Source organism: Dreissena polymorpha, chromosome 6 (assembly GCF_020536995.1).
Source record: "Dreissena polymorpha isolate Duluth1 chromosome 6, UMN_Dpol_1.0, whole genome shotgun sequence".
NCBI lineage: Eukaryota > Metazoa > Mollusca > Bivalvia > Myida > Dreissenidae > Dreissena > Dreissena polymorpha.
Window position 1 is genome coordinate 54689472 of NC_068360.1, and position 26518 is coordinate 54715989.

General features: G+C 35.0%; 2 protein-coding genes across 2 annotated transcripts in view; one reads left to right on the forward strand and one right to left on the reverse strand.

Moving 5' to 3' along the window:
* LOC127834501 (uncharacterized) overlaps positions 1 to 23816 on the reverse strand; it is a 188817-nt gene extending 165001 nt beyond the window's left edge. The window contains exon 1 of the mRNA XM_052360374.1: positions 21157 to 23816. Within this exon, the coding sequence (XP_052216334.1) occupies positions 22477 to 23772 (1296 nt within the window). The 5' untranslated portion in view covers positions 23773 to 23816 and the 3' untranslated portion in view covers positions 21157 to 22476. The remainder of the gene's footprint in view (positions 1 to 21156) is intronic.
* On the forward strand, positions 11050 to 11559 carry LOC127835688 (uncharacterized). The gene has a single exon (XM_052362126.1). It carries the CDS (start codon positions 11050 to 11052, stop codon positions 11557 to 11559), a length of 510 nt encoding a protein of 169 aa, XP_052218086.1.
* Positions 23817 to 26518: the final 2702 nt, after the last annotated feature.

Sequence of the window (26518 nt, forward strand, 5' to 3'; positions counted from 1 at the left end):
CCTTGTGAACAGTGTAATACCATTGGAGCAGAGTTCAGTATTGTAGCAATATTTCGATTTCGATAAAAAAATACGAGTAATTTCTTATATCAATATTTGGATATCGTTAAGAATTCATTTTTATATCATTCATTGAATGTCTTGATACAAAACAAGACCGATTTCTAAATATCAAAAGCTGATATTATCTTTTGATATCATAACATAAATCTTGAAATCGAGAATTTAAATAATTTATATATAACACGTTTTGGAATGCGCGTTCGTGAAAAAGCGCCCAAAATAATAACTATTGGCTGTATCAGAGGAGGTTATCGCGTGATAGCCAAGATGGCGACGTCCATTTCGAGACAGGAATTTTTAGCTGTTTTATACCATTAATTAATTTTGTTTAAATTTAAATTCCGCTCACTTTCCAGCCATATAAGTAAGAAAGTGATAAGCTTTGATTTCGTATAAATAATAAACGCTGATCACTTTCTTACTTATATTTCTATAAATTGAGCGGCATTAACAAAAGTAATAAAGGGTACGAAGAAAACTACCTGTGATTACCCCCTCGGTATATTACATGTGTCCGATGCGTAACATTGAACGCCTCGCATGTTCATAAAACTTTGCTAAGGCACTAAGAACCACAGATGCCAAAACATGTTATTTTTGACGGTCTACAAGAAAAGTTTTTAGAATTCATGCGAGAACACCCCGACTATATAATTTCACAATATGTTAGATAATGAATGCACGATTATAAATATCTTACTATAGCCGTGTCACACAGTTACAGGATCAGGCAGACGATAATTGTCCAAGTTTTTAACATTTTTTCAAAATCTTTTTTGTTAAATAATAGTTAGGCATGTCACATAATTCTATGGACGCGTTCATTTTAAAAATCATTCTTGGATATTTATTAAGTAAAATAAGGCACATAAGTAAGCTAACAGTAAGCTAACACTTCGAAAATAATACTGGACAATTCAGGAAAATACCATCAGTTGCTTGTAAAGAATTATGATATTCAATAACTAAATTCATTTATGTCTTAAAAATAACATATTGTCATGAATCTACGAAAGATTTTGAACATTATATGCAAATATAGGTAGGCCTACAAAAGTCATCTTTTAAAATATTGAATCAAGCAGAAAATGCCCTATTCAACTGTTATATTCTTTCTCGAAAACTCAGCAAACAAAATTTTAGAGCTTTAGTTGGTTAGGATTTTTCGCACTAAACGGAACTGATGTTGTTGGTGGAATCCAATGCCTACAGAAAAAGGATAATTAAGAACACGTTCCGGGGAATTCCTTTATTAAAAAAATAAGACAACCGTTCATATGGTCAGTTTGTTATCTGTTGGGAATTAAAAGCTTACACGTGTTTAATGGCACTTAAAGTGTAGAAACATTACAGAAATAAATCGATTTGGATCTAGAAACAATGTTGGCTCAAAATTGCGAATGAGAAAATGAAACATAGATTAATCGATCAATAAACACAGTTTATTGATAAATATGTGAATAGATTGTCATTTTGTGTCATGTTTATTTATTAATGTTGCCAATTAGATGGAACCGGCTGAAACTGCCATTTCATTAAATATGTCTCTAGCAGTATAACATGTGCTTTGATAATAAGAATTATGTATCTGTCAGGTAGATCAAGCAAAATTCACCAGAAAGAGGCTGTATCATCAGAATTAATGGTTTTTGAAGGTAATAATAGCAACAAGAAATTGATGGTTTGATAAATAGGCCCTGTGATTAGATATATTGATTATTATAATTATTATAATTTTATATCGGAAATCATATACTTATTAATCAGCATTTAATATATTTATAAAGGATATTTGCTATTATGCTCATTTTTGCACGGTCAAATTCATACAGTTCACAGCATATCAGGGGGTGGTATATTAGGATCTTTCAGTCGGTCAGTTTGCCATTATGTTGGGCAGTTTGTCCACATAACACAAGCCTAGTAATTTTGTGCAGCACACTTACACAATATTTTCCAAACAATTGAACACTTTACATCTAGATGTAAAAAATGTATATGTATTGCAATTGCCAATATAATTTTAATATTGATGAACATGACAGCAGTTACATCCCGTATTTAGGCATCGACATTTGTGATAGAAACGATGGGTGCATGTCGCTTTATTGATTGTGCTGGCGACCTGTCCCGAAGCACATCCGTGTTCAAATAATGAATTCGGAGTTGTATGTATAGACCCCTGCGTTTAATTTTGATCTGCCGATATTGGATCGCATACTGTAGCAGGTACCGGAACCGTAGCCTCCTTAGCAACAATACGGTCAAAACTGACATTGAATATTTCTTAGTGTCGTCTCGGCTGCAGACTGGTTCACTTTTGCGTGTGGCATTCATTATGTACGCACATCGATACAGTAATTGTGTGAATTTGCAAACTTCTTCCCACTATTTCACGGCGCTTCGTGTGTAGTTTGTTGATTGGTTATCAGATTGTGACTCTTAGCTCCGTGCAGATGTAAATGTTTGCGTTCCATGAACGGGTCCTGGTCCAGCCAGGCTAGCCTGGTCGCTTCTATATCAGCCTGACTTCAGTGACTAGCCTGTTCGCCTTAATATATCCCTGGGCCTCTATATATCGCTGGTTCAGCTTAACAAGCCTGTTCGCCTCTATAATCATATCGTCCACAATCCAGTAACATGTACAAGGTTTGAATCATAAAAACGATTTTATGTATAAACAAAGTTCTTCTATACGCCTTTTAATGAAGACCGATTGTGCATATTTTGCATTAATTGTTTGGTACGGCTGATCGTTCACGTTAACTACTGCATTATTAGGCGAACCAGTTCCTTACTACACAAAAGTAATTAAATTTAAAGCGCGGCTGAAAAATATATACATATACATATATACACCGGTATATATCAGACATATTATTAACAACGCTGCCATCCCTAAAAACCCGGATCTATCTCATTATTCCATTTATTTGTCCCCTCATCTCATGCAGGATAATATCCGAGACAAAACACCACCATCTTCTCATTCTTACATTGCACACATCTCATAATCTCATCGAGTTCCATCATTTTCAAGCACTTAAATTCATTATTACTGTAACATTCTATATAGAATATCTATCGGATCATTTACAACACAGCCTTCTTCGATCATCCGTAGTTTAATCTCCATCACAATCTCCATCGCACGTCTCAATATCTCCTGTAGTATAGCATCAGACTTATACAACACTTCGTCCATATAGCATGACGCTATTCTGTTCATCATCTCCAGTTTCAAAATCTCCAGCTCCATCATTTTCTTGCTAAACCGCACAATTGGCTCTGGGGGCGCGACAATAGCCATCCGTATCTTCGGCAATCTGAGAATTACCATCGGACCTTCCGCCATCATGTCCGTTATATCTGCTTCCCATTGTGTTTGCTGCGTGTAAGTTATACAACTGGCTGCCATTAAATTTCTTTCTGGAATCATGCAATATGACAGATATTGTGTGACATTAGCAGTCTTAATTTATCTCAGTCCGGCATGCAGCCAGTGGAAAAAAATCCGAGCATAAAACTTGTTCTGTGGGTTACTCTCAGCGTGCCATAATACTATATTTTTCAACACGTATGATGTTATTTCTTTCTTAGAAGGCCTTAACACATCTTTGACGATCATTTTACGTCTCTGTATCTCATGTATGATAGCATCAGTCATTTCCACAACTCCGTTCACAATGCAAGTCATCAATCTGTTCAAAACCTCCAGATTTAGCATCTCCAGCTCCATCCTTTTCATGCTGTACCACAATATCGGCTCTGGGGACGCGACAATAGCCCTCCGTATCTTTGGCAATCCGAGAATTACCCTCGGACCTTCTGCCATCGTGTCCGTGATAACTTCTACCCAATGACTTTGCTGCCTGTACGTCAAACCACTGGCTGCCATTGAATTCCTTTCTGTAATCATGTAATATGACAGTTGTTGTGTGACAATAGCAGTCCTAAGTGCTCTCAGTCCGTCATGCAGCCAGTGAAGAAAACTCTGAGCATAAAACTTATTTTGTGGGTTACGCTCAGCTTGCCATAATACTATATTTTTCATCACGTATGATGTTATTTCTTTCTTAGAAGGCCTTAACACATCTTTGACGATCATTTTGAGCATAACGTACACTTTCGCTTGTGTGTCATTAAGGTTGTTCACTAGTTCTGACTCTCCGGTGTTAAAAGCCAATCCTCCATCCCATGTGCTTGTATTCACTTTCCTTAAAACACAACGCTGTTACATTAGCTCCTAACGATACGACTTTCTGAACTAAGACGGGGACGGCCAATGACGGGGTCTGGAAGCCCATCTCTGTAAGATGCTGGGGCAATGACAGCGTAGTGCGAATACAATGTCCGTGTGAAGCTCACGTCCTATTGTTGACATCGGTATCGACGGCCCCGCCCGCTCATGGTTCACCACTGATGAATCTGTAAATGGATTGGACGAATTTTCATCAAGAAATAAACTACTACTTTTAATAGAATGTCTCCTTGTCTATTATCACACAGAGCAGTGAGGATTACTTCGGAATGTTTACGCGCTTGTCTCTCTAACAACAGTCTACAGTGTCCTGAATATGTATGTGTATCCATCCTGTATACTCCTATGCCGTCAGGAATGGTGTGAAGACTTTTACCAGCTTCCACACAGAGGATACCTTCCAAAACGAATAAGGAGTCAAGGTCGCTTTCATAATAGCAGGTTAGTCCCTCTGCCTTGCTGCCAGCTGTGATCACAGTTACATCACTTGATCGTGCATTAATCAAGCTATCGCGCTCTTTGTTCTTCTCAATCCGCCACCGTCTTATCTGCTCGCCATACCCAAGCCGAGTCATTATACTGGTGATCTCTACGGACACGCTTTCGACATAATTCTGAAAATAAAATAAATCTTACAGTCATTTAACGACGCACAGTAGTATTTTATTTGTAACTATAAACAGTAGCGTATTTGTAGTACGGATAAAATTAATACATTTTATTACATTTTTATCCGTTAACAGTAATATAGGTGTAGTACGGATACGTCTAATACATATATTGGCATTTATACATTAACAGAAATGCAGTTGTAGTATGTACACTATTAATAAATAGAATTACATGTTTGTACTTTATCAGTAATTTATATTTTGTAATTAAAGTGTATTCGTCTTAATTTTTAGTATCAACAAGGGCTTTTTGTAAAACATGCATGCCCCCATATGGGCTGTCAGTTGTAGTGGCAGCCATTGTATGAATACGATTTTTATCACTGTGACTTTGATCTTTGACATAGAAACCTGAAAATAAATAGGGGTCATCTGCCAGTCATGATCAATGTACCTATGAAGTTTCATGATCCTAGGCCAAATTATTCTTGAGTTAACATCAGGAAAGCATTTTACTGTTTCGAGTCACTGTGACTTGACCTTTGACCTAGTGACCTGAAAATCAATAGGGGTCATCTGCCAGTCATAGTCAATGTACCTATGAAGTTTCATGATCCAAGGCGTAAGCATTCTGGAGTTATCATCTGGAAACACTTTTACTGTTTAGAGTCACTGTGACCTTTACCTTTGACCTAGTGACCTGAAAATCAATAGGGGTCATCTGCCAGTCATAATCAATGTACCTATGAAGTTTCATGATCCTAGGCGAACGCATTTATTGAATTATCATCCGGAAACCATTTTACTATTTCGAGTCACTGTGACCTTAAACTTTCACCTAGTGACCTGAAAATCAATAGGGGTCATCTGCCAGTCATGATCAATGTACCTATGAACTTTCATGATCCTAGGCCTAAGCATTCTTGAGTTATCATCCGGAAACCATTTTACTATTTCGAGTCACTGTGACCTTGACCTTTGACCTGGTGACCTGAAAATCAATAAGGGTCATCTGCCAGTCATGATCAATGTACCTATGAAGTTTCATGATCCTAGGCCTAAGCGTTCTTGAGTTATCATCCGGAAACCATCTGGTGTACGGACCGACCGACAGACCGACCTACATGTGCAAAACAATACACCCCCTCTTCTTCGAAGGGGGCATAAATATCAGTTTTTAAATTATGTTAAGATGTATGGAAAGTATTTTCAATCATATAAACTTAGTTTAAGATAAATTTACGTAGAACATCACATGCAGAATGTCTTTCTCGAAGTTTCTATATGTTTAACATATTAAATATAATCAAGTATGTTTCCTCCTTAGATGTTAATTGATAGATATTTGGTTACCACAACTCCAGTCATTATGGAAGTACTTATATTATAGAAATGAATTAATTTCACAAAATCTGACACAGAATAAATATCATGAGAACATGTTAATAAATCAACAAATGGAAATTATGCCTCTAACACACGTTCAAGGCGCAGAAATACCATAAACAATTGTAATAAAAATAGGCGATCAGCAGATATTAACGTGCTAAATGTTTTGTCATTTTGTTCATGAAACCAAAATTATCGAAATATAATAGGAATTTCAATAATTATACCTCTGAAAATTGAGCCTATAACGCACTCGCATGCACCTAAATCAGGCTGTTACGACATTTACTGTCTTATCAGATATAAATATGGTATAAACAAGCTTAAAGTTTCTATCGCGCTCACCAATACATACGGCTACTGTATTATGCTATATAAAAACATTCGACAACAAGTAGTACCATACGATGGTTTATTACAATAGGAAGACCCTAAAAACAAGTAACATTGATGTAAAAACGTTATATTACAAGCATTCGGCAAGTTTTAAGCCTCTTCATATCTAAATATCGTTCCACGATGTAATCTACTTTCGTTTTCGAGTCAGGATCGGATTCATCCGGGTTGCGTTCATTTGCATAATTTATACAAGCCATTTTCGCATTCGTTAAGTTGCAGTTACCCAGAATTCATTTTGATTTCACATAATGATTATTCATGAGAGCTACGTCATGCTTCCGACGCTTACCGTATCCAATCTCGTGTTCGCCCGTAAATGTTCGGATATTTCACGGGAGATATAAATGGAATTATTTGTGGCCACAAAAAAAAAAACACAAAAAAACGAGCATTTTGTATCTCGTTAAATCAATTCTACCAGACAACGTCTAACGTTGAAATTTAGCATTTTGCTTAAAGGAACATTGATTTTTTTATGGGTTAGCTTTATTTAACGAAAAATTCGATATTTTTGAGCGTGATTGTTACTTTAATATGTATTTACGAGCGGAACATTTTAAACAAATACATAGCTTTTATTTCGGGTTGTTTACTAAAAAAAAACTGTTGTTTAACTTGGTAATGCTACAAACGGAAATATCTACCCATAAAGTTCTTGCACAAGTACCTAAAAGATTTTATTTTTGTTTCTTATTAACCAAAAATATCATTTTTTAAATCTTATCATTGATTTTATAGTCTTTAAACATGTGTACCCAAACATTTTCAACGTTGAGAATTAAGTCCGTTTCTTAAATATATTTTTCACTGTTATGATTGATTTTAGAGTTTGGTGCACGTGAAATTTGAGTCTCTTTCAAGTTCGGACAAAACTAATGTGGTGGTCCACAGATTTATTTATAAATATATCCGGTGTATGAACAATAGTGACGTATATGTTAAGTGTTAACATGTGTTATTTTGACGCGGCCTCTAAAACGAACTTATTACAAATGGCGATTATGCAGTGCCAAATTAAGTCGCAAATAGACCCTGCGGCTGTCTTTAATGAAAACATTATGTGCTGACTTGCCTGAGACTGATGATTGTGTCTGAGATTGCTTTCAGATTCTAACTCTGTACACCCGATACCTCCTTCCGCCTTTTTCTGAAAGTAAATCGGAATTTTTATTGGAGAATATGGTATTCCATATGTTCTATAAAAGGCAAACTACACGTTCATATTTTGTTTTGATTGAAATAAAATGTTTAATCGGTGTTAACGTTCGGATAACCACGCATCAAACGTCACACAAATGTTGTAATCAATCTATATATAAGTCTGAATAAACTGTCTGTCTGTCAAAAAAAAAAAAATCAATTTCGCTCAGGTATTATTTCTATGTTACCTGTATTCAATTCTATTGTACAGCATGTAGATTATTCAAGTAGAACGGCAATCAATGATGTTTTGAATAGATTTACTGAAACCATTCGCAGTGTTGCGGACCCGTTATTTAGTAAAACATACGTTTATAACACTAACCCTAGTTTTAATGTAAATAGCTGTATTAAGAATGCAGACTGGTTTGATAACGAGTGCGATACTGCACGAAATGTGTACCACGACGCTTTACGTATTTTTAACTCAAGTAAAACTGATATAAATAGAGAACTTTTATGTACCTGTAAGAGGATTTATAAGGACTTAATTCGAAAGAAGAAAGCATGTTGTTATAGGCAAAAAATGATTGAGATTGAAAATTTAAGAAAACACAAACAAAGGGACTTTTGGCGTTTTTTCAAATCTAAAAATAGAGTTATTAAAAATAAAATATCTTTAGAAGAATTTACAAAGTTTTTTGAAAACCTAAGTAGTAATATATCAGATGTTTGTAATATTGAAGCAGAGGATTTCTGCTTAAATAATGATTTTAACTTAGAACATTCTTCATTTCCTGAACTTGACTTGCCTTTATCTGTTGAGGAAGTTCGTAATGCGATTAAACATTTAAAACGCAATAAATCATCGGGTAGTGATTGTATGTTGAATAAATATTTTCTTGAATGTAGTGATATTTTATCTGCCCATTTATGCGATGTGTTTAACGGTATTTTTGTATCGGGCTTTTTCCCAGATAAATGGACAGAAGGGGTTATAATCCCTTTGCATAAAAAAGGTTCAGTTAATGATGTAAATAACTATAGAGGGATTACCTTAGTTAGCTGTTTCTCAAAATTATTTACCACGATTTTAAATAAACGCATTGAAACTTTTTGCAATGAAAACACTATTATTTCGGATGCGCAGTTCGGATTTAGAAAAGGTTATTCAACTGTTGATGCTATTTTTATTCTGATGTCAATTGTTCAAAATTATTTGAATGAAAATAAACGTTTGTATGTTATTTACGTCGATATGTTAAAATGTTTTGATAGTATTTACCGCAATGCATTATGGTTGAAAATGTTTAAGTCTGGTATACAAGGTAAATTGCTTAGAATAGTGAAGGATATGTATGCGAATGTTAAGTCACGTGTTAAATCATGTTCATCTTATTCAGATTATTTTAGCTATGCGGTTGGACTGAGGCAAGGGGAGGTAATGTCGCCGATCTTGTTTTCTTTATTTGTCGAAGATCTTGAACTTTACTTACAAGATAGCATTAACTCTGGTTTGAGTATAGATGATATTGTGTTGATTTTATTACTTTTTGCCGATGACATGGCTATTTTAGGCAAGTCACCTGCTGAGGTCCAATCACATTTAGATAAATTGTATGTATACTGCAATGCTTGGGGGCTAAATGTTAACACTGCAAAAACTTAAATAATGGTTTTTCGGAAAAGAGGGGGATTAAAAGAAAATGAAAAATGGTCATACAATGGTAATTATATCGAAGTTGTTGATAACTTTAACTATTTAGGCACGGTGTTGAATTATACTGGAAGTTTTAAATTAAACCAAGAACATTTGGTTGGTAAAGCCCTTAAAGCATTGAATACATTATTGTTTAAATGCAATGAATTTGACATAAAACCGAAAATATTTTGCCAGTTATTTGACTCTTTTGTGGGTTCTATATTAAATTATGCCTCAGAAGTGTGGGGTTTCACGAAGTCAGATGATATAGAACGTATACATTTAAAATTTTGAAAACGCTTGCTGCAGGTGAAAATAAATACATGTAGTGTTGCTGTTTATGGAGAATTAGGTAGATATCCATTGTATATAAACAGATTTGTTAAAATTATTAAATATTGGTTTAAAATTTTGAGAAATGAAAATATCATAATGCAAAATGTGTACAAACAAGCCTTGAACGATTGTAATAAAGGTTATACGAACTGGGTCTCAAATGTCAAGAGCATGTTAAATAATTTTGGATTTGGTTATGTATTTGAAAATCCAAACGTTGTTCAAGTTAATAGTTTTATTAGCGAGTTTAAATGTAGACTTGTTGACAATTTTAAACAAGAGTGGTACGGTAAAATGAATAATAGTACTGTATTAGATATGTATAAAGTTTTTAAAAGCTGTTTGGAATATGAAACATATTTAGACTTACTTCCTAGACGTCTGCGATTATTTTTTGTAAGACTAAGAGTCTCTGCACATCCTTTGAGAATTCAAACTGGCAGATACGCCCAAAATAACATACCACGTAATGAACGTTATTGTTTATGTTGCAATGACTTGGATTTAGAAGATGAGTACCATTTTATTTGTATATGCCGCTGTTATTCTGATTTAAGGAAAAAATTTATAAGCCGTATTTATTATGAAAACCCATCTGTATATAAATTCCACAAGTTATTACTTTCATGTGACAAAGCAGTAATTTACAATGTATGTAAATATATAAAAGAAGCGCTTGTTATAAGAAATACGATTCTGAATAATACTGTTCCATAAGTTTCATTACCGCTTTGATAGTTGATTTGTATTTGTATTCCTAAATGTATATTTATGTTATGTAATGTTTATTTGTTATACCTAGTTACGTGACAGAAAATAATATGTAAACTTAAGTATGAAGACGATGTACTTGTGTATAAGTCTGAATAAACTGTCTGTCTGTCTGTCTGTCTATAACTTATGATGCATGCCATATTATGAAGCAGTCTGAGTAACTATGTGACATAGTCTTTGACACAAATAATACTAAATATACGCAAAGTATTTTTCAATGTTCATAATGATTTATTTGGATTGATTTAATTTCAACACACGTTTCCAATGTTCGTAAAATAATCTGAACTGTAAGGTAAATGACATGGTCTTTTGGCCCCATGACAATAACAAATTGTGTGAACGTTATGTTCGTCGGTCTCTCGCTCTCTAAGATGACTGAGTATGACTCAATATTAAAATCAACTAACAACTTACAAAGTCGGGAGTGTTCAGTGAACTTGAAAGATTCAAAATTACAGGCAGAAATAACGGACCTCAAGTGCAGGAGTATGCGCGAAAATTTGCTTTTCTTCCAAATTCCTGAGGAGAAAGACGAGCAATGCGAGAAGAAGATATTGGAATTCATTGAAACCAAACTTCACGTGCAAAACGCTAAATCCGAGGTAAAGTTGCATAGGGCACATCGTGTAGGCCGATACCAGCCAAATAAAGTGCGCCCCATTGTCGCCAAGTTCGCGTATTACCCGGACAGGGAGAGAGTCCGAAAGGAGTCAAAGCAGCTTAAAGGTACCCCGTTCGGAATATCCGAACAATATCCAAAGGAGGTAATGGATGTTCGTCGAAGGCTGATACCAATTATGAAAAAGGCACGAGCCGAGGGCAAGGAGGCGTTCCTTAAAATTGACAAACTATACATTAACAAACAAGTGTATGTGGAATAGGACGGTCGTGAGAATGTCGTTAAAATTGTCACGTGGAATGTGGAAGGACTAAGTGCACTTAAATGTTCTAATAGTAAGTTTACAACTTTTCTTTCCAATCATGACATTACATGCTTAACTGAAACCTGGACAAATAAAGATTCTACAATAGATTTAAAAGGCTACAGCAAACCAATTCATTCTTATAGACGATTGCAACACCGTAGAGCGAAGCGCTCAAGTGGTGGTATTATTATTTATATTAAAGATTCTATTCGTAAAGGTGTCATATTAGTAAAAAATGATATTGATTGCATTGTTTGGCTAAAATTAGATAAGCTGTTTTTTAATATTGAATTTGATGTATATCTATGTGTTGTATATATTGCACCAGAAAATTCCCCTGTTCATTCTTTGTATACCTATGATATTTTTGAAACGATTGAGTGTGATATTAATTTTTATCAAACTAAAGGTAAAGTGTTTTTAACGGGAGATACAAACTCGCGAACGGGACACAAAGCAGATTACATCGAAAATGACAGGTATATAAGCGATATTGATTTTGTTTCCGACCCAGATATTGAAACCCTAATCCCGCGTTCAAATTGTGACCCAGTTACGAATCGATTTGGCGACTACTTGTTAGACATATGCAAAGCAACCAATATTCGTATCGTGAATGGACGGTTACATAATGACTACAATTTAGGGAATATAACATGCTGTACACATAATGGTGAAAGCGCTATAGACTATTTATTAACTGCGCGTACAAATTTCAGTGATATTTTAGATTTTACCGTTAACAATTTCACGGAATTCTCTAATCATGCGCCGCTAACATTTAATCTCCGCACGAATAACGCGGGTTTAACAAGTAATAGTAATCCGATTGTTTATTTTAAATGGAAACCAGAGAACAAATGCGATTTTGTGCGTGATGTATCGTGCGATATACAGAATCTGGAACAAACTTTATTATCGCAAATTGATTCAAACGCTGACCCTGATATTTTAGTGGGAGAATTCTCAAAATATTTAAATTTAAAGGGGGGAAAATATTTTAAGCGCATTATAAAACCTGAAAATAACCGATTTTTATATGCTGATAAAAATAAACAAAAATGGTTTAATGAAGAGTGTAAAAACAAACAATCTCAGCTAACAAGAGCTTTATACGAGTACAATCTAAATAAAAATGAACGTACGCGAGAACAAATGATTTCTATGAAGAAGGATTACAAGTATGCATGTAGGAAAACAAAATTAAAATATAACAGTGACCAAAGCAAGCGAATGAATAATATGAGACGGAAATCACCTTGTGAATTTTGGAAACTGTTCAATCGAAAACCTTCATCACAAATCTCAGACACGATACCGTTAAGCGAATTTAGTGATTATTTCAGTAAATTAGCCGACGAAAGCAGTGTAAATCAAAATTCTTTTGACGCCGAAACTTTCTTAAATGAATTTGACAATAGGCAAAACACACACCCGTCGTACCCCGAATTAGATAACCCCATATCGATAGAAGAAATAATAAAGGCAACAAAACGATTGAAACACAATAAAGCGCATGCGCAGGACAATATAATATATGAATATTTTACTGAAACAATACATGTGATTTCAAAGCCGCTTGAAATATTATTTAATTACATAATGGATAAAAAGTGTTTTCCACGCAGCTGGGCGTCCGGAGTTATCATACCAATACATAAACGTGGCGACATTACAGACCCAAATAACTATCGGGGAATTACGTTAATTAGTTGTTTTGCCAAACTGTTTACAAGTATACTTAATGAACGTCTTAAACAATGGGCGGAAACTAATGACATTTTAACGGATGCGCAATTCGGCTTTAAACCAAACTGTAGCACAGTAGATGCAATATTTATTCTTAATGCCCTCATAGAAAGACAGTTGCAGAATAAAGAAAAACTATTTTGTTGCTATATTGACTACCGGAAAGCATATGACGTCATCAATCGCGGTCAATTATGGAGTAAAATGATTAATATGGGCATCGACGGTAAACTCTTGACCCTTATTCGATCCATGTACAATGAAGTCAAATTACAGGTTAAACACATGGGTTCACTGTCAGACATATTCAATAGTAACGTTGGTCTATTTCAGGGGGAGATAACCTCGCCCATATTGTTTTCACTCTTTATTAATGACATCGAATTAAGTCTGCAGAATGGAATAAACGCCGGCATGACATTAGAACAAATATCTATCTATCTCTTATTATTCGCAGACGACGCGGTTTTATTTTCTGAAACACAAGAGGGTCTTCAAGAGTCATTATACAATTTAGAAGCCTACTGCGATAAATGGAATTTAACAGTTAACATTGAAAAAACAAAGGTCATGGTATTCCGAAAAGGGGGTTCAATCAGTAAAGCATTCAAATGGACTTATAAAGGTCAAGAACTAGAAATTGTGAATAATTTTAATTACCTTGGAATTGTGATGTCAAGTGGCGGATCGTTCGTGCCCGCAACAAATACACTTTATGGCAAAGCATTAAAAGCGATGCATTCTTTGTTCAACCTAACGAAAGATATGAACGTACCCATAAATATCATGTTTAATTTATTTGACGCATATGTTTCATCCATTTTAAACTATAACTGCGAAGTTTGGGGATCCATCAAAGCGGAAAATATTGAACGCGTTCACCGTAAATTTTGTAAAAGACTATTGAACGTAAAAATGTCAACAAATTCACTATCGCTATATGCCGAAGTTGGTCGATTTCCCTTGCATATCGACAGATATGTCAGGATGGTTAAATATTTTTTGAAATTACATACTGTGAAACAGGGAAATTGTATTCTTAAACAAGTTGTAGTTTTACAAAGATTAGAAATTGAACGTAAAAATAATGCTAACAATTGGTCATCGAAAATACGGGACATTCTTAACCAAACCGGTTTCACCGATGTATGGCTATTCCCCGAATCTGTTAACAATGATCACTTTATCCCGTTATTCAAAAACAGATTACGAGACCAGTATATTACCAACTGGGATGTCAGTGTGACGTCGTGTAGCTCAATGATCCTATATAAGGAACTCAAACCGGTTTTTGAAAGATCATCGTATCTTGATATTGTTGTCAACAAAAAACATAGGAACATTGTTGCAAAATTACGTTTGTCCTCTCACAAATTATTCATAGAAACGGGCAGACACCAGAATATTGACAGAGATCAACGCAAATGTATATTATGTAACCTTAATGACATCGAGGATGAATTTCACTTTGTTCTTAAATGTCCTTATTATAATGATGTTAGGAATGCATTAATTCCGAACTATTATAGAATCCGGCCAAATATGTTCAAGTTTATTAAACTACTTAATAGCTCAAACAAAACTGTATTAAGAAAGCTAGCCATGTATTGTTTAACATGCTTTAAAATAAGAGAAAATGTCATATATATGTAGTGTTAAATACAAATACATTTTTACAAAAAAATAAGGTCAGAAATATGTAATTATACCTATATTTGTAAACCTATATGCATAACATTGTGTGACCACTGTGTATTAAACCCATCCATGTACCATTCTCACGAAATATGTTCACGAACTATGTTTATTTCGTGTTTATTTAGATTATTTATTCTTTAAAATGATGTGTGTTTTTGTGTGTACTTCAACGCATGCTGTTATTTATATGTATGTTAATGACGATGAGCTTCACATGCTTAAGTCAAAAATAAACTATTCTGTTCTGTTCTGTTCTGTTCTAACTAACCAACCTCTCTACTGACGAACAGTGTATTAATATAGATTGGAACACCCAATCGTACGTGTCGATTTCTGACGAGATCTTGTGCAAAACTACATGCCCAAATGTAGCGAAGTAACATGATATGCGAAAGCCAAATACGGATGGTAGTCCGCTATTTACATGAAATCATACAACATTCAATCTGCAGGTTGCATACCACAAGGCATTTTAATTAACCGTTTTTTTTTAATTTTTTATGGAATGTCCCGCTTTGGACCTAAAAAATTATGGCATGTATGATTAACGTGATAAGCAATGATTAATTAACTTGGTGTGTTATTCTGGTCGGTGTTGACGTTATTTATAATTACCATCTGTGTTGGTCATCTGATATCGTTCTGAAGCATGTATTCGCTAATTCATTAATTAGCTGGTCTCTTTGTATGTAAGATATTGCTTATAGTAGGAATTTTAGCCAATTGAATTCTTGTTGTTTACAATTTTCTAATGCGTATAATATTTTGTATACTAATACTTAATACAGTCGAAACCCGATGGATCGAACTCGCTTGGCTCGAATTTCCGGTTGGCTCGAACTCTCATCAAAGCTACGATTTTTTATTGCTAAATATTCATATAAAATTTTGTCGGATGGCTCGCATTCGCGAGGCTCGAATTATCGGATGGCTCGAACTGTTTTCACACTCCCGGTGAACATTTTTACACGTTTTTTGTTCGGATGGCTCGAATTCGCTTCTGGTCGCATAAACTGTTAATCAATTAGGACCGCTTGTTTAAAGGCACCCAATAATAGATTTTTTACACCAGATGCAAACATATCATCGACTTGATCGTAAATTGATTTGAGTAAAAGATGTCATGGTGTATTAATGTAATCAGAAATTATCTCGAGAAGTGCGAAAACTCACAGCACGTTCAATCTCAATTGGATGTAATCGAAAGCTTTGTTTCACGACGACAGCTAAGGAACGCAACACAGACTGGCGTAATGTTATTCTTATAAAAATATAAATAACTTAACGTAGCACTGTCTCATGTGTAAATGATGTGTATATAGTATCGATATAAGTTTTGTTTCTTAGCGCTCTGTGTTACCAGAAAATGTTCTACGTTAAAACATGCTGATATAATTTACTGAATGATATTTAATCGATTGGATTTGTTACTGTTTAAAAATATTTATAAACAAAAGTATTAAGGATACATATGGTTCTTATTAATTTAAAAGCAGAAAGTAGTACGAAGTAGTACTGAGTTTAAGCAATATGGTGAATATGTGTACTCTTCAACTGGAGGTGAAAATGAACTGCAGAATTATTTGTAAACAAAATGTTAATAGAAATCGGATGGCTCGAATTCCGGATGGCTCGAACTTGTGTTGCCGGTCCCGACGAGTTCGAGCCATCGGGTTTCGACTGTATAATATTTAACTTGTTACGTCACACCTACCTGAATATTTCAACGCGTTAGAGTCTCATAGCGCCAATGTTCATAATGGGCTTATTCGCTTGTGGAAAACTGAAAATGAACAATGTTTCAACAAACGGGTATAGAGTCAAGACAATATAGACATGGTACATGTAATATCAATAAATCTGTTGTTAAAAACAACAACAGTGGTTCTTCTTATATACGAACAAATAGTTTTAGATACAAAACAATAGCGGTACTACGTATAGACGAAATAATAGTATGAGTAAAGCCAAATCAATACTGATGTTAAAACTAAGCGGGTATTCCCCGCTGTGATATTATTTAACTATTTTTAGAAACACACGTTTGAACTAGCATTCACACACGAGTCTCGGTCTGGGAAAACCAGACTTAATGCATGTGCGTTAAGTCTGCACAGACTAATCAGGGACCAAACTTTCAGCCTTAATAAGATTTTCGTTAAGAAAAGACTTCCATTAACAAAAATTTCCATAACAGTGGAAAGTGTCTTCCCTGATATTGCCGTGCGGACTGCACAGGCTAATCTGTGACGATACTTGACGCACGTGCATTAAACCCTGTTTTCAAAGAGCGCCTCATATTAAGTTACGAGACAAAGATACCATATCACCCTCGACTAAATAAAACTGATCATAGATCACAAGCAGGTATGCATGTTGACGGTAAGTTAGTTTTTAACAATGTTTAAACATGTCTTGCACTTTCAATTTGAAGATCCATTCTGAGTTATAAATTCGATGTGTTGACAATGTTCATGTGCAATTTTTTTTTTACAGCAACGCCGATTTGAATTTGACAAATTGTAAGGTTTCACCTAAAACAACTGACACAAGCACACACATATTATAAGTTCAGTTTTACAAATTACATGTTTATTAAAAGTCTGCACATTCGATTTCAAGGTTAAAACAAAGAAATTATAAGAAGTAAATTGTTCGATGGGCTCTCAATTTACGTTCGCAGTTATACATTTAATTGATATTTGCTCATATGAAAGTGTTTTGTTATCAATACTTAAATAAACTTTGAAGATGATAATCAATCTACTTACGGAACAAAAGTATACGATTGAAATTTCTCCTGTATGTTAGACCCGCTTAACTACTTCCGTCCTCGTTTAAGTGAAATCTCCTAGCAGAGCTGTCGGCCCGTGATCCCACGTGAAAATTTACCAAATGGATTTATTCTATGAGAATATGTTTATCAACCAATTATATAAATAATATGGGATATATCACCTGGCCCGATTTTGTCCAATTATCCCATGTTATGTATACATTGCGTACAATTTAACTGGATTGACTAAAGCTTTTGAGTACGGAAGCTTATTGGGGCCAGTTAAAATTAAAAAAGAATGATGTAAAGTTATAATCACGCGAAAAATTGCGTTTCTGAACGTAATAACGCAAACAAACGCATTTAAACGCTAATAATCGTTTAATAAAGTATAATAAATACGTTAGAACGTAAAACATGGCTTAATAACGAGAAAAAAAGGAAAAATAATTTAATATCAAGGCGCATTTATAAGGGTTTGTACGACTTTCACCTTGCACAATTAAATCTAAATTGCAAGTGTCACTGAGAGACTTTCGTACTTGAGATCTAAACCCCGCAGTGGTTTTGAGTTAAAAATATGACACGTTTAAAATGAAGATTATAGCGAAACTAACATAAATACTAGTTCGTGCAGGATACTGTTTAATTAAAGTTATTATACTTTTCAATAGTGATACGAACAAATGAAATACATGTACTCGACTTAAGCCAGTTATTCGATAATTGTATTAATTAGAAATCGGATCAAAACGCTTTTGCAATTAAGTTGGTTCGGTTTAAAAACTATTGCGCATCCATTTTCATGAACACGATCTTATTCCACATTTCAGGTTTTTCCGTTTCGCCCTTTTTGACTCATTTATGCCTAGTGGACTCTCCCATCCTTTTAAATTGGATCAATATATTTGCAAAATTTGGGATGTCTTGTATATTTATTTCTATATTTAGAATATTTCTTACAGAAATTCCTTTAAGCAAACAGCGCAGACCCTGATGAGACGCCGCATCATGCGGCGTTTCATCTGGGTCTACGCTGTTTGCCAAAGCCTTTTTTCTAGACGCTAGACATAAATGGGTAAATATTTGCAATCAAAATACGACAAATAAAAAGCACGCGACTCTGTTGTACTTATGATGTGTTTGTGGCACATAACACACACAATGCTGTCATAACGTAATATTTCCGCCTGTTGGTATAGCTTTCGTATCAATAAAGGTAACAGATATAGATTTTTCGTCGAGAAGAATACATATATGATATAATTAATTTATTTTCCAAAAAAATAACGTGCAGACCAATTCATACGTCGACGTCTAAAATCACGTAAGAACATCTTAATTATATATTTCTTCGCATAATTCAAATTCTCGACACATGTATATAAAGACAGCCACATAATAAATGTATATTTCAGGTAGAGAACAGCGTGTTTTTGTGTAAGTTATGCAATATTTATTTACACTGGATAATATGGTTGTTAAAAATAAGTATTGATAGTCGTCTTCCTTGTATATGACTCGCGTTTTGTGGAAACTGGGTTAAATGCATGCGCGTAAAGTTTCCTCCCAGAATAGCCATTTAAGTCCGCGCATGCTAACCAAGGACGACACTTTCCCCTTGTATGGTATTTCTTGTGTAAAGGAAGTCAAGGACGACACTTTCCCCTTGTATGGTTTTTCTTGTGTAAAGGAAGTCAAGGACGACACTTTCCCCTTGTATGGTATTTCTTGTGTAAAGGAAGTCAAGAACGACACTTTCCCCTTGTATGGTATTTATTGTGTTAAAGAAGTCAAGGACGACACTTTCCCCTTGTATGGTATTTCTTGTGTAAAGGAAGTCAAGGACGACACTTTCCCCTTGTATGGTATTTCTTGTGTAAAGGAAGTCAAGGACGACACTTTCCCCTTGTATGGTATTTCTTGTGTAAAGGAAGTCAAGGACGACACGTTCCCCTTGTATGGTATTTCTTGTGTAAAGGAAGTCAAGGACGACACTTTTCCCTTGTATGGTATTTCTTGTGTAAAGGAAGTCAAGGACGACACTTTCCCCGTGTATGGTATTTCTTGTGTAAAGGAAGTCAAGGACGACACTTTTCCCTTGTATGGTATTTCTTGTGTAAAGGAAGTCAAGGACGACACTTTCCCCTTGTATGGTATTGCTTGTGTAAAGGAAGTCTATTCTCAAGAAACTTTCGCTTATGTATTGAGTCTGTGTTAATTAAGACGTTTAGACACATGGTAATGAAAGCTATAGTTTATTTGATCCATATAATACACTTAACTGGCATTCTTGCAAAGAATTATGATATTCAATATCTAAATTCATTTACGTCTTAAAAGTAACATAATGTCATGAATCTTGATTTTGAAGATTATATGCAAATATAGGTAGGCCTACAAAAGTCTTCTTTTAAAATATTGAATCAAGCAAATATGCCCTCTTCAACTGTTATTCTTTCTCGAAAACTCAGCAAACACAATTTAAGAGCTTTAGTTGGTTGGGATTTTTTCGCACTAAACGGAACTGGTGTTGTTGGTGGAATCCAATGCCTACAGAAAAAGGAAAATTAATAACACGTTTCGGGAAATTACTATATTAAAAAATAAGACAACCGTTCATATGCTCAATCTGTAGTTATATGTTAGGAATTAAAATCTAACACGTGTTTAATGGCACTTAAAGTGTAGGAACATTACAGAAATAAATCGATTTGGATCTAGAAACAATGTTGGCTCACACTTGCGAATGTTCAAAATGAAACATAGATTAATCGATCAATAAACAAAGTTTATTGATAAATCTGTGCATAGCTTGTCCTCTTGTGTCATGTTTATACATTTAGGATGCCAATAAGATGGAACCGGATAAAACTGTCAACTCATTAAAAATGTATCTGACAGTGAAACCTGTTCTTTGATATTGAAAATTATGTATCAGGCAGGAAGATGAAGCAAAATGCACGAGGCAATGGCTGCATTATCAGAAATAATGGTTTCTTAAGGAAATAATAGCAACAAAAATTTGATGGTTGGAGTGTGAATTGATATACCTGGTAACGAGTATTATAATTATTATAATTTTATAACAGTAATAAAATACCTATCAATAAACATAAAATATATTTATAAAGGATATTTGCCATTATACTCATTTTTCACGGTCAATTTCATACAGTTCACAGCATAAATTACATCATAGCAGGGGTTGTATATTAGGGTCTTTCAGTCGATCGGTTTGTCATTATGTTGGGCAGTTTGTCCACATAACACAAGCCTAGTATTTTTGTGCAGCACACTTCGACAATATTTTCCAAACGATTAAACACCTCCCATATAGATGTAAAATGTATATGTATTACAATTCCCAATATAATTTTAATATTGATGGACATGACAGCGGTTCCATCCCGACACTGACCGACAGTTTTGAAATTGTTTCAAATTGGCTAGGTTTTATTCGGTATTTAAGCAGCGACATTTGTGCTAAAAACTATGGGTGCTTGTCGCTTGATTGATTGGGCTGTCGAAGACTCCTTAAGTACATCCGTGTTCAAATATGGAATCCGGAGTTGTATGTATAGATCCCTGCGTTTAATTTTGATCTGTCGATATCGGATCGCATACTGTAGCAGGTACCGGAACCGATGCCTCCTTGGCAATAACACGGTCCAAACCAGAGACGTAGATACTACGTCTCTGTCGAAACTGACATTGAATATTTCTCAGTGTCGACTCGACCGCAGACTAGTTCACTTTTGTATGTGGCATTTTGTGCGCATATCGATATAGTAATGTTTGCAAACTTCTTCCCACTGGTTCACGGCGGCTCGTGTGTAGTTTATTGATTGGTTATCAAAATGTGACTCTCAGCTCCGTGCAGATGTAAATGTTGGCGTTCCATGAACGGTACCTGGTCCAGCCAGGCTAGCCTGTTCGCCTCTATATATCAGACTGACTAGCCTGTTCGCCTCAATATCGCTGGTCCAGCCAGGCTAGCCTGTTCGCCTCTATATATCGTCCACAATCCAGTAACATAAACACGTTTCTAATCTTAAAACAGCTTTGCCGGATACACGATGTATACTCTTGAGCGGGGTTTCCGGCTTCTCAAGTCTTACAATCTCGTTTATAACCGTCATCGGGCCTCTTGGATATCTCGCGGGATGTCAATTGCGAAACTGGTAATTGGGAGGCGTCAGACATCTACCGTTATGTGCTGACGTCCCCAAAATCGCGAGGTTTGATTAGGATCCAACAACGTTTTATGTTTAAAAAGAAATATTATATACTCTCTTAAAAGGAAGACTGATTGTGCATATTTTGTATTAATTACTTGCTACGGCTGATCGTTCACATTAACTACTGCATTATTTAGACGAACCAGTTCCTTACTACACGCGCCTATTTTATTTTCAAGCACGGCCGAAAAAAGCGCCATCACTTCTGAAGTTCAAGGCGAATACATATTATTAACAACGCTGCCTTTCATAAAAACTCGGCGGAAGATCCATCTCACTATTCCACTCATTTGTCCTTGTATCTCTTGCAGGATGATATCCGAGACAAAACACCACTATCTTTTCATTTATACGTTGCACGTATATTACCATCTCAGTTCCATCCTTTTAAAGCACTTCAATTCATTATTACTGTAGCATTCTATCGTTAATATCCGTCAGATCATTTACAGCACAACCTTCTTCGATCATCCGTAATGCAATCTCCATCAGTACCTCGCCCATACGTCTCCGCATCTTCTGCGGGATAGCATCAGACTTATACAACACTCCGTTCTCATAGCAAGGCACCATTCTGTTCTTATACTCCAGCTCTAGCATCTCCAGCTCCATCCTTTTCATGCTGTACCACAACATCGGCTCTGGGGACGCGACAATAGCCCTCCGTATCTTTGGCAATCCGAGAATTACCCTCGGACCTTCTGCCATCATGTCCGTGATAACTTCTACCCAATGACTTTGCTGCCTGTACGTCAAACCACTGGCTGCCATTAAATTCCTTTCTGGAATCATGTAATATGACAGTTGTTTTGTGACAATAGCAGTCCTAAGTGCTCTCAGTCCGTCAAGCAGCCAGTGAAGAAAACTCTGAGCATAGAACTTATTTTGTGGGTTACGCTCAGCTTGCCATAATACTATATTTTTCATCACGTATGATGTTATTTCTTTCTTAGAAGGCCTTAACACATCTTTGACGATCATTTTGAGCATAACGTACACTTTCGCTTGTGTGTCATTAAGGTTGTTTACTAGTTCTGACTCTCCGGTGTTAAAGCCGATCCTCCATTCCATGTGCTTGTATTCACTTTCCTTAAAACCCACCGCTGTTACATTAGCTCCTAACGATACGACTTTCTGAACTAAGACCGGTGAGGGCCAATGACGGGGTCTGGAAGCCCATCTCTGTAAGATGCTGGGGCAATGACAGCGTATTGCCCATACACGGTCAGTGTGAACCACACCTCCTACTGAACCCGGTAGAGACGGCCCCGCTCGTTCATGGTTTACGAATGATGAATTTGTAGGAAGATATGCCGACATTTTATCAAGAAACAAACTACTACTTAATAGAATGTCTCCTTGTCCATTATCACACAAAGCATCGTGGATTACTTTGGAATGATTACGCGCTTGTCTCTCTAACAACAGTCTACAGTGTCCTGAATATGCATGTGTATCCATCCTGTACACTCCTATGCCGTCAGGTATGGTGTGAAGACTTATACCAGCTTCCACACAGAGAATACCTTCCAAAACGAATAACTCATCACGGTCGCTTTCATGAAGGCAGGTTAGCCCCTCTGCCTTGCTGCCAGCTGTGATCATAGTCACATATCTAAATCGTGCATTCATCAAGCTATCCTGCTCTTTGTACTTCTCAACCCGCCACCGTCTTATCTGCTCGCCGTATCCCAGCCGAGTCATTATACTGGTGATCTCCACGGAAACACTTTCGACACAATTCTGAAAATGAAATACATCTTACAGTCATTTAACGACGCACAATAGTATTTTATTTGTAACTATAAACACATCGAAAATACACTTTCCGGAATTTGAGTGAAATATTGTTTCAGATAAATTTTCAGTTTTGTTTATTTATATATACAGTGTAATGCATTCTGATATACGATGTTACTAAATGTGTAGGTATTAAATAAAGAAAAAATAATGCAAATACAAATCAATGAAAACAGTATTTTTAAGTCATGTGTTGTATTTAATAACAATATAATTAACATTAAAGCCACACACCTTGAAATGCCACACACCTTGAAATGAAATACATATTAATCAATACATATAGATTCAATATGAAAGTGTGCAAAATTGTCATTAAATCTATAGCCTAGTTAGCGAGTAATGTATTATTTTTCAAACGGTTACGCTTTTAAAACCGAAAGTAGGATTTCTATACGTATACGTCCATTTCGACAAACGCGATTATTTTTAAGTTTTAAAGAGCAAAAAAGACGGATTTCTACCTTGTAACCACCAGATATATTCTAATTGGCATAGATAAAATTAAATCTATAGCCTAGTTAGCAAGTAATTTATTATTTTTCAAACGGTACCGCTTTAAAAACCGAAAGTAGGATTTCTATACGTATACGTCCATTTCGACAAACGTGATTATTTTTAAGTTTTAAAGCGCAAAAAGACGGATTTCTACCTTGTAACCACCATATATATTCTAATTGGCATAGATAAAATATGTTTCTGTTTTGTACTTAAATTTACTATGCCAAATAAGTTGAGTGGCTTTTTCATAAGTAGTATTGATAGACACATAGACGCACAATTGAAGTATGGAAAAAAAATCAACATTCATAAAATGACATTTGTTTTCTTAAAAAGTAATATATTTGTAGTATTGATACTCATTATAGATATATCGGCATTTTAATAGGTTAACAGTAACGTATTTTGAAGTAAGGATAATAAATATACATATTATTACATTTTTATCCGTTAACAGTAATATAGGTGTAGTATGGATACGTCTCATACATATATTGACATTTATACGTTAACAGAAATGCATTTGTAGTATGTTCACTATTAATAATTATAATTACACGTTTCTACTTTAACAGTTATTTATATTTTGTAATTAAAGTGTAATCGTCTTAATTATTATATGGAAGTACTTTTTTCATAGAAATGTGTGTAATTCACAAAATCTGACATAAAATAAATATCATGAGAAAATTTAAATAAATCTGCAAATGGAAATTATGCCTCTAACACACTTTAAAGGCGCAGAGATACCATAAACAATTGCAATAAAAAGAGGCTATCAGCAGATATTAACGTGCTAACAGTTATGTCATGCTGTTCATGGAACCGAAATTAGCGAAATATAATAGGGATTTCAATAATTATACCTGTGGAAATTCTAACGCACTTGCATGTACCTAAATCAGGCTGTTACGACATTTACATGTTTGTATGAGATATAAGTTAAGTATAAACAAACATAAGATGTTCTTACGCGTGAAACATTTTAAGCGTGTACGAAGCTTTTATGTCGGTTGGTTTATTAAAAGTCAACTGATTTTTAACTTCGGTAATGCTACAAATGGAAATATGTTCCTGTTAAGTCCTTGCACAAGTACCGATAAGTTTTAATATATTAATTTCTTATTAACCAAAAACAACTCTTCCTAAATGTTATCATTGATTTTTTATAGTGAAAAACATGTACATGCATTCCCATTTTCAAATGTGCGAATTTATTCCGTTTCTCAAATATATTTTCGGATGTTGAGTGTGCTTTTAGTATTTGCTGCATGTGCAATTTGAGTCTCTTTCACGTTCGTATAAAAACAATGTGGTAGTCCACATATTTATTTATTTATATCCAATTACCGGTATTTGAAAAATAATGAAGTGTATGATAAGTGTTAACATGTGTTCATTTGAAACGGCCACTAAAACGAACTTATTACAAATGGCGGCAATTTTGCAGTGTCAAATGATGTCGCAAATAGACCCTGCGGCTGTCTTTAATACAAACATTATGTGCATACTTGCCTGAGACTGATGAGTGTGTCTGAGATTGCTTTCAGATTCTAACTCTGTACACCCGATACCTCCTTCCGCCATTTCCTGAAAGTAAATCGGAATTTTGATTGGAGAATATGGTATTCCATATGTTCAATAAAAGTCAAAATACACGTTAATATTTTGTTTTGATTGAAATTAAATGTTTAATCGGTGTTTACAATCGGATGACCACGCAAACAACTCAACCAAAATGTTCGAATCAATCTACAAATTATTATGTTGCATACCATATCATGAAGCAGTCTTATGTACGTAATGTACCTATCTGAATATTTCAACACGTTTGAGTTTCATATTCCCAAGGTTCACAGAAAAGGAACGATATTTCACCACACGGGTTTAGAGTCAAGACAGTATAGATATGGTACATGTAGTATCAATAAACATGTTGGTAAAAACAACAACAGTGGTCCTTTTTATATACGAACAAATAGTCAAAGGTACAAAAATAGAGGCACTACTTATAGACGAAATAATAGTATGCATGAGTAAAGCCAAATCAAGACTGATTTCCAAACGAAGCCAAATCAATCCTGATTTCAAAACTAAGCGGGTATTCCCCGCTGTGATATTATTTTACTATTTTTAGAAACACAGGTTT

Bases quoted from the DNA above. Each gene is read 5' to 3' on its own strand.
- LOC127835688 (XM_052362126.1), top strand. From the start codon at position 11,050: ATGACTGAGTATGACTCAATATTAAAATCAACTAACAACTTACAAAGT.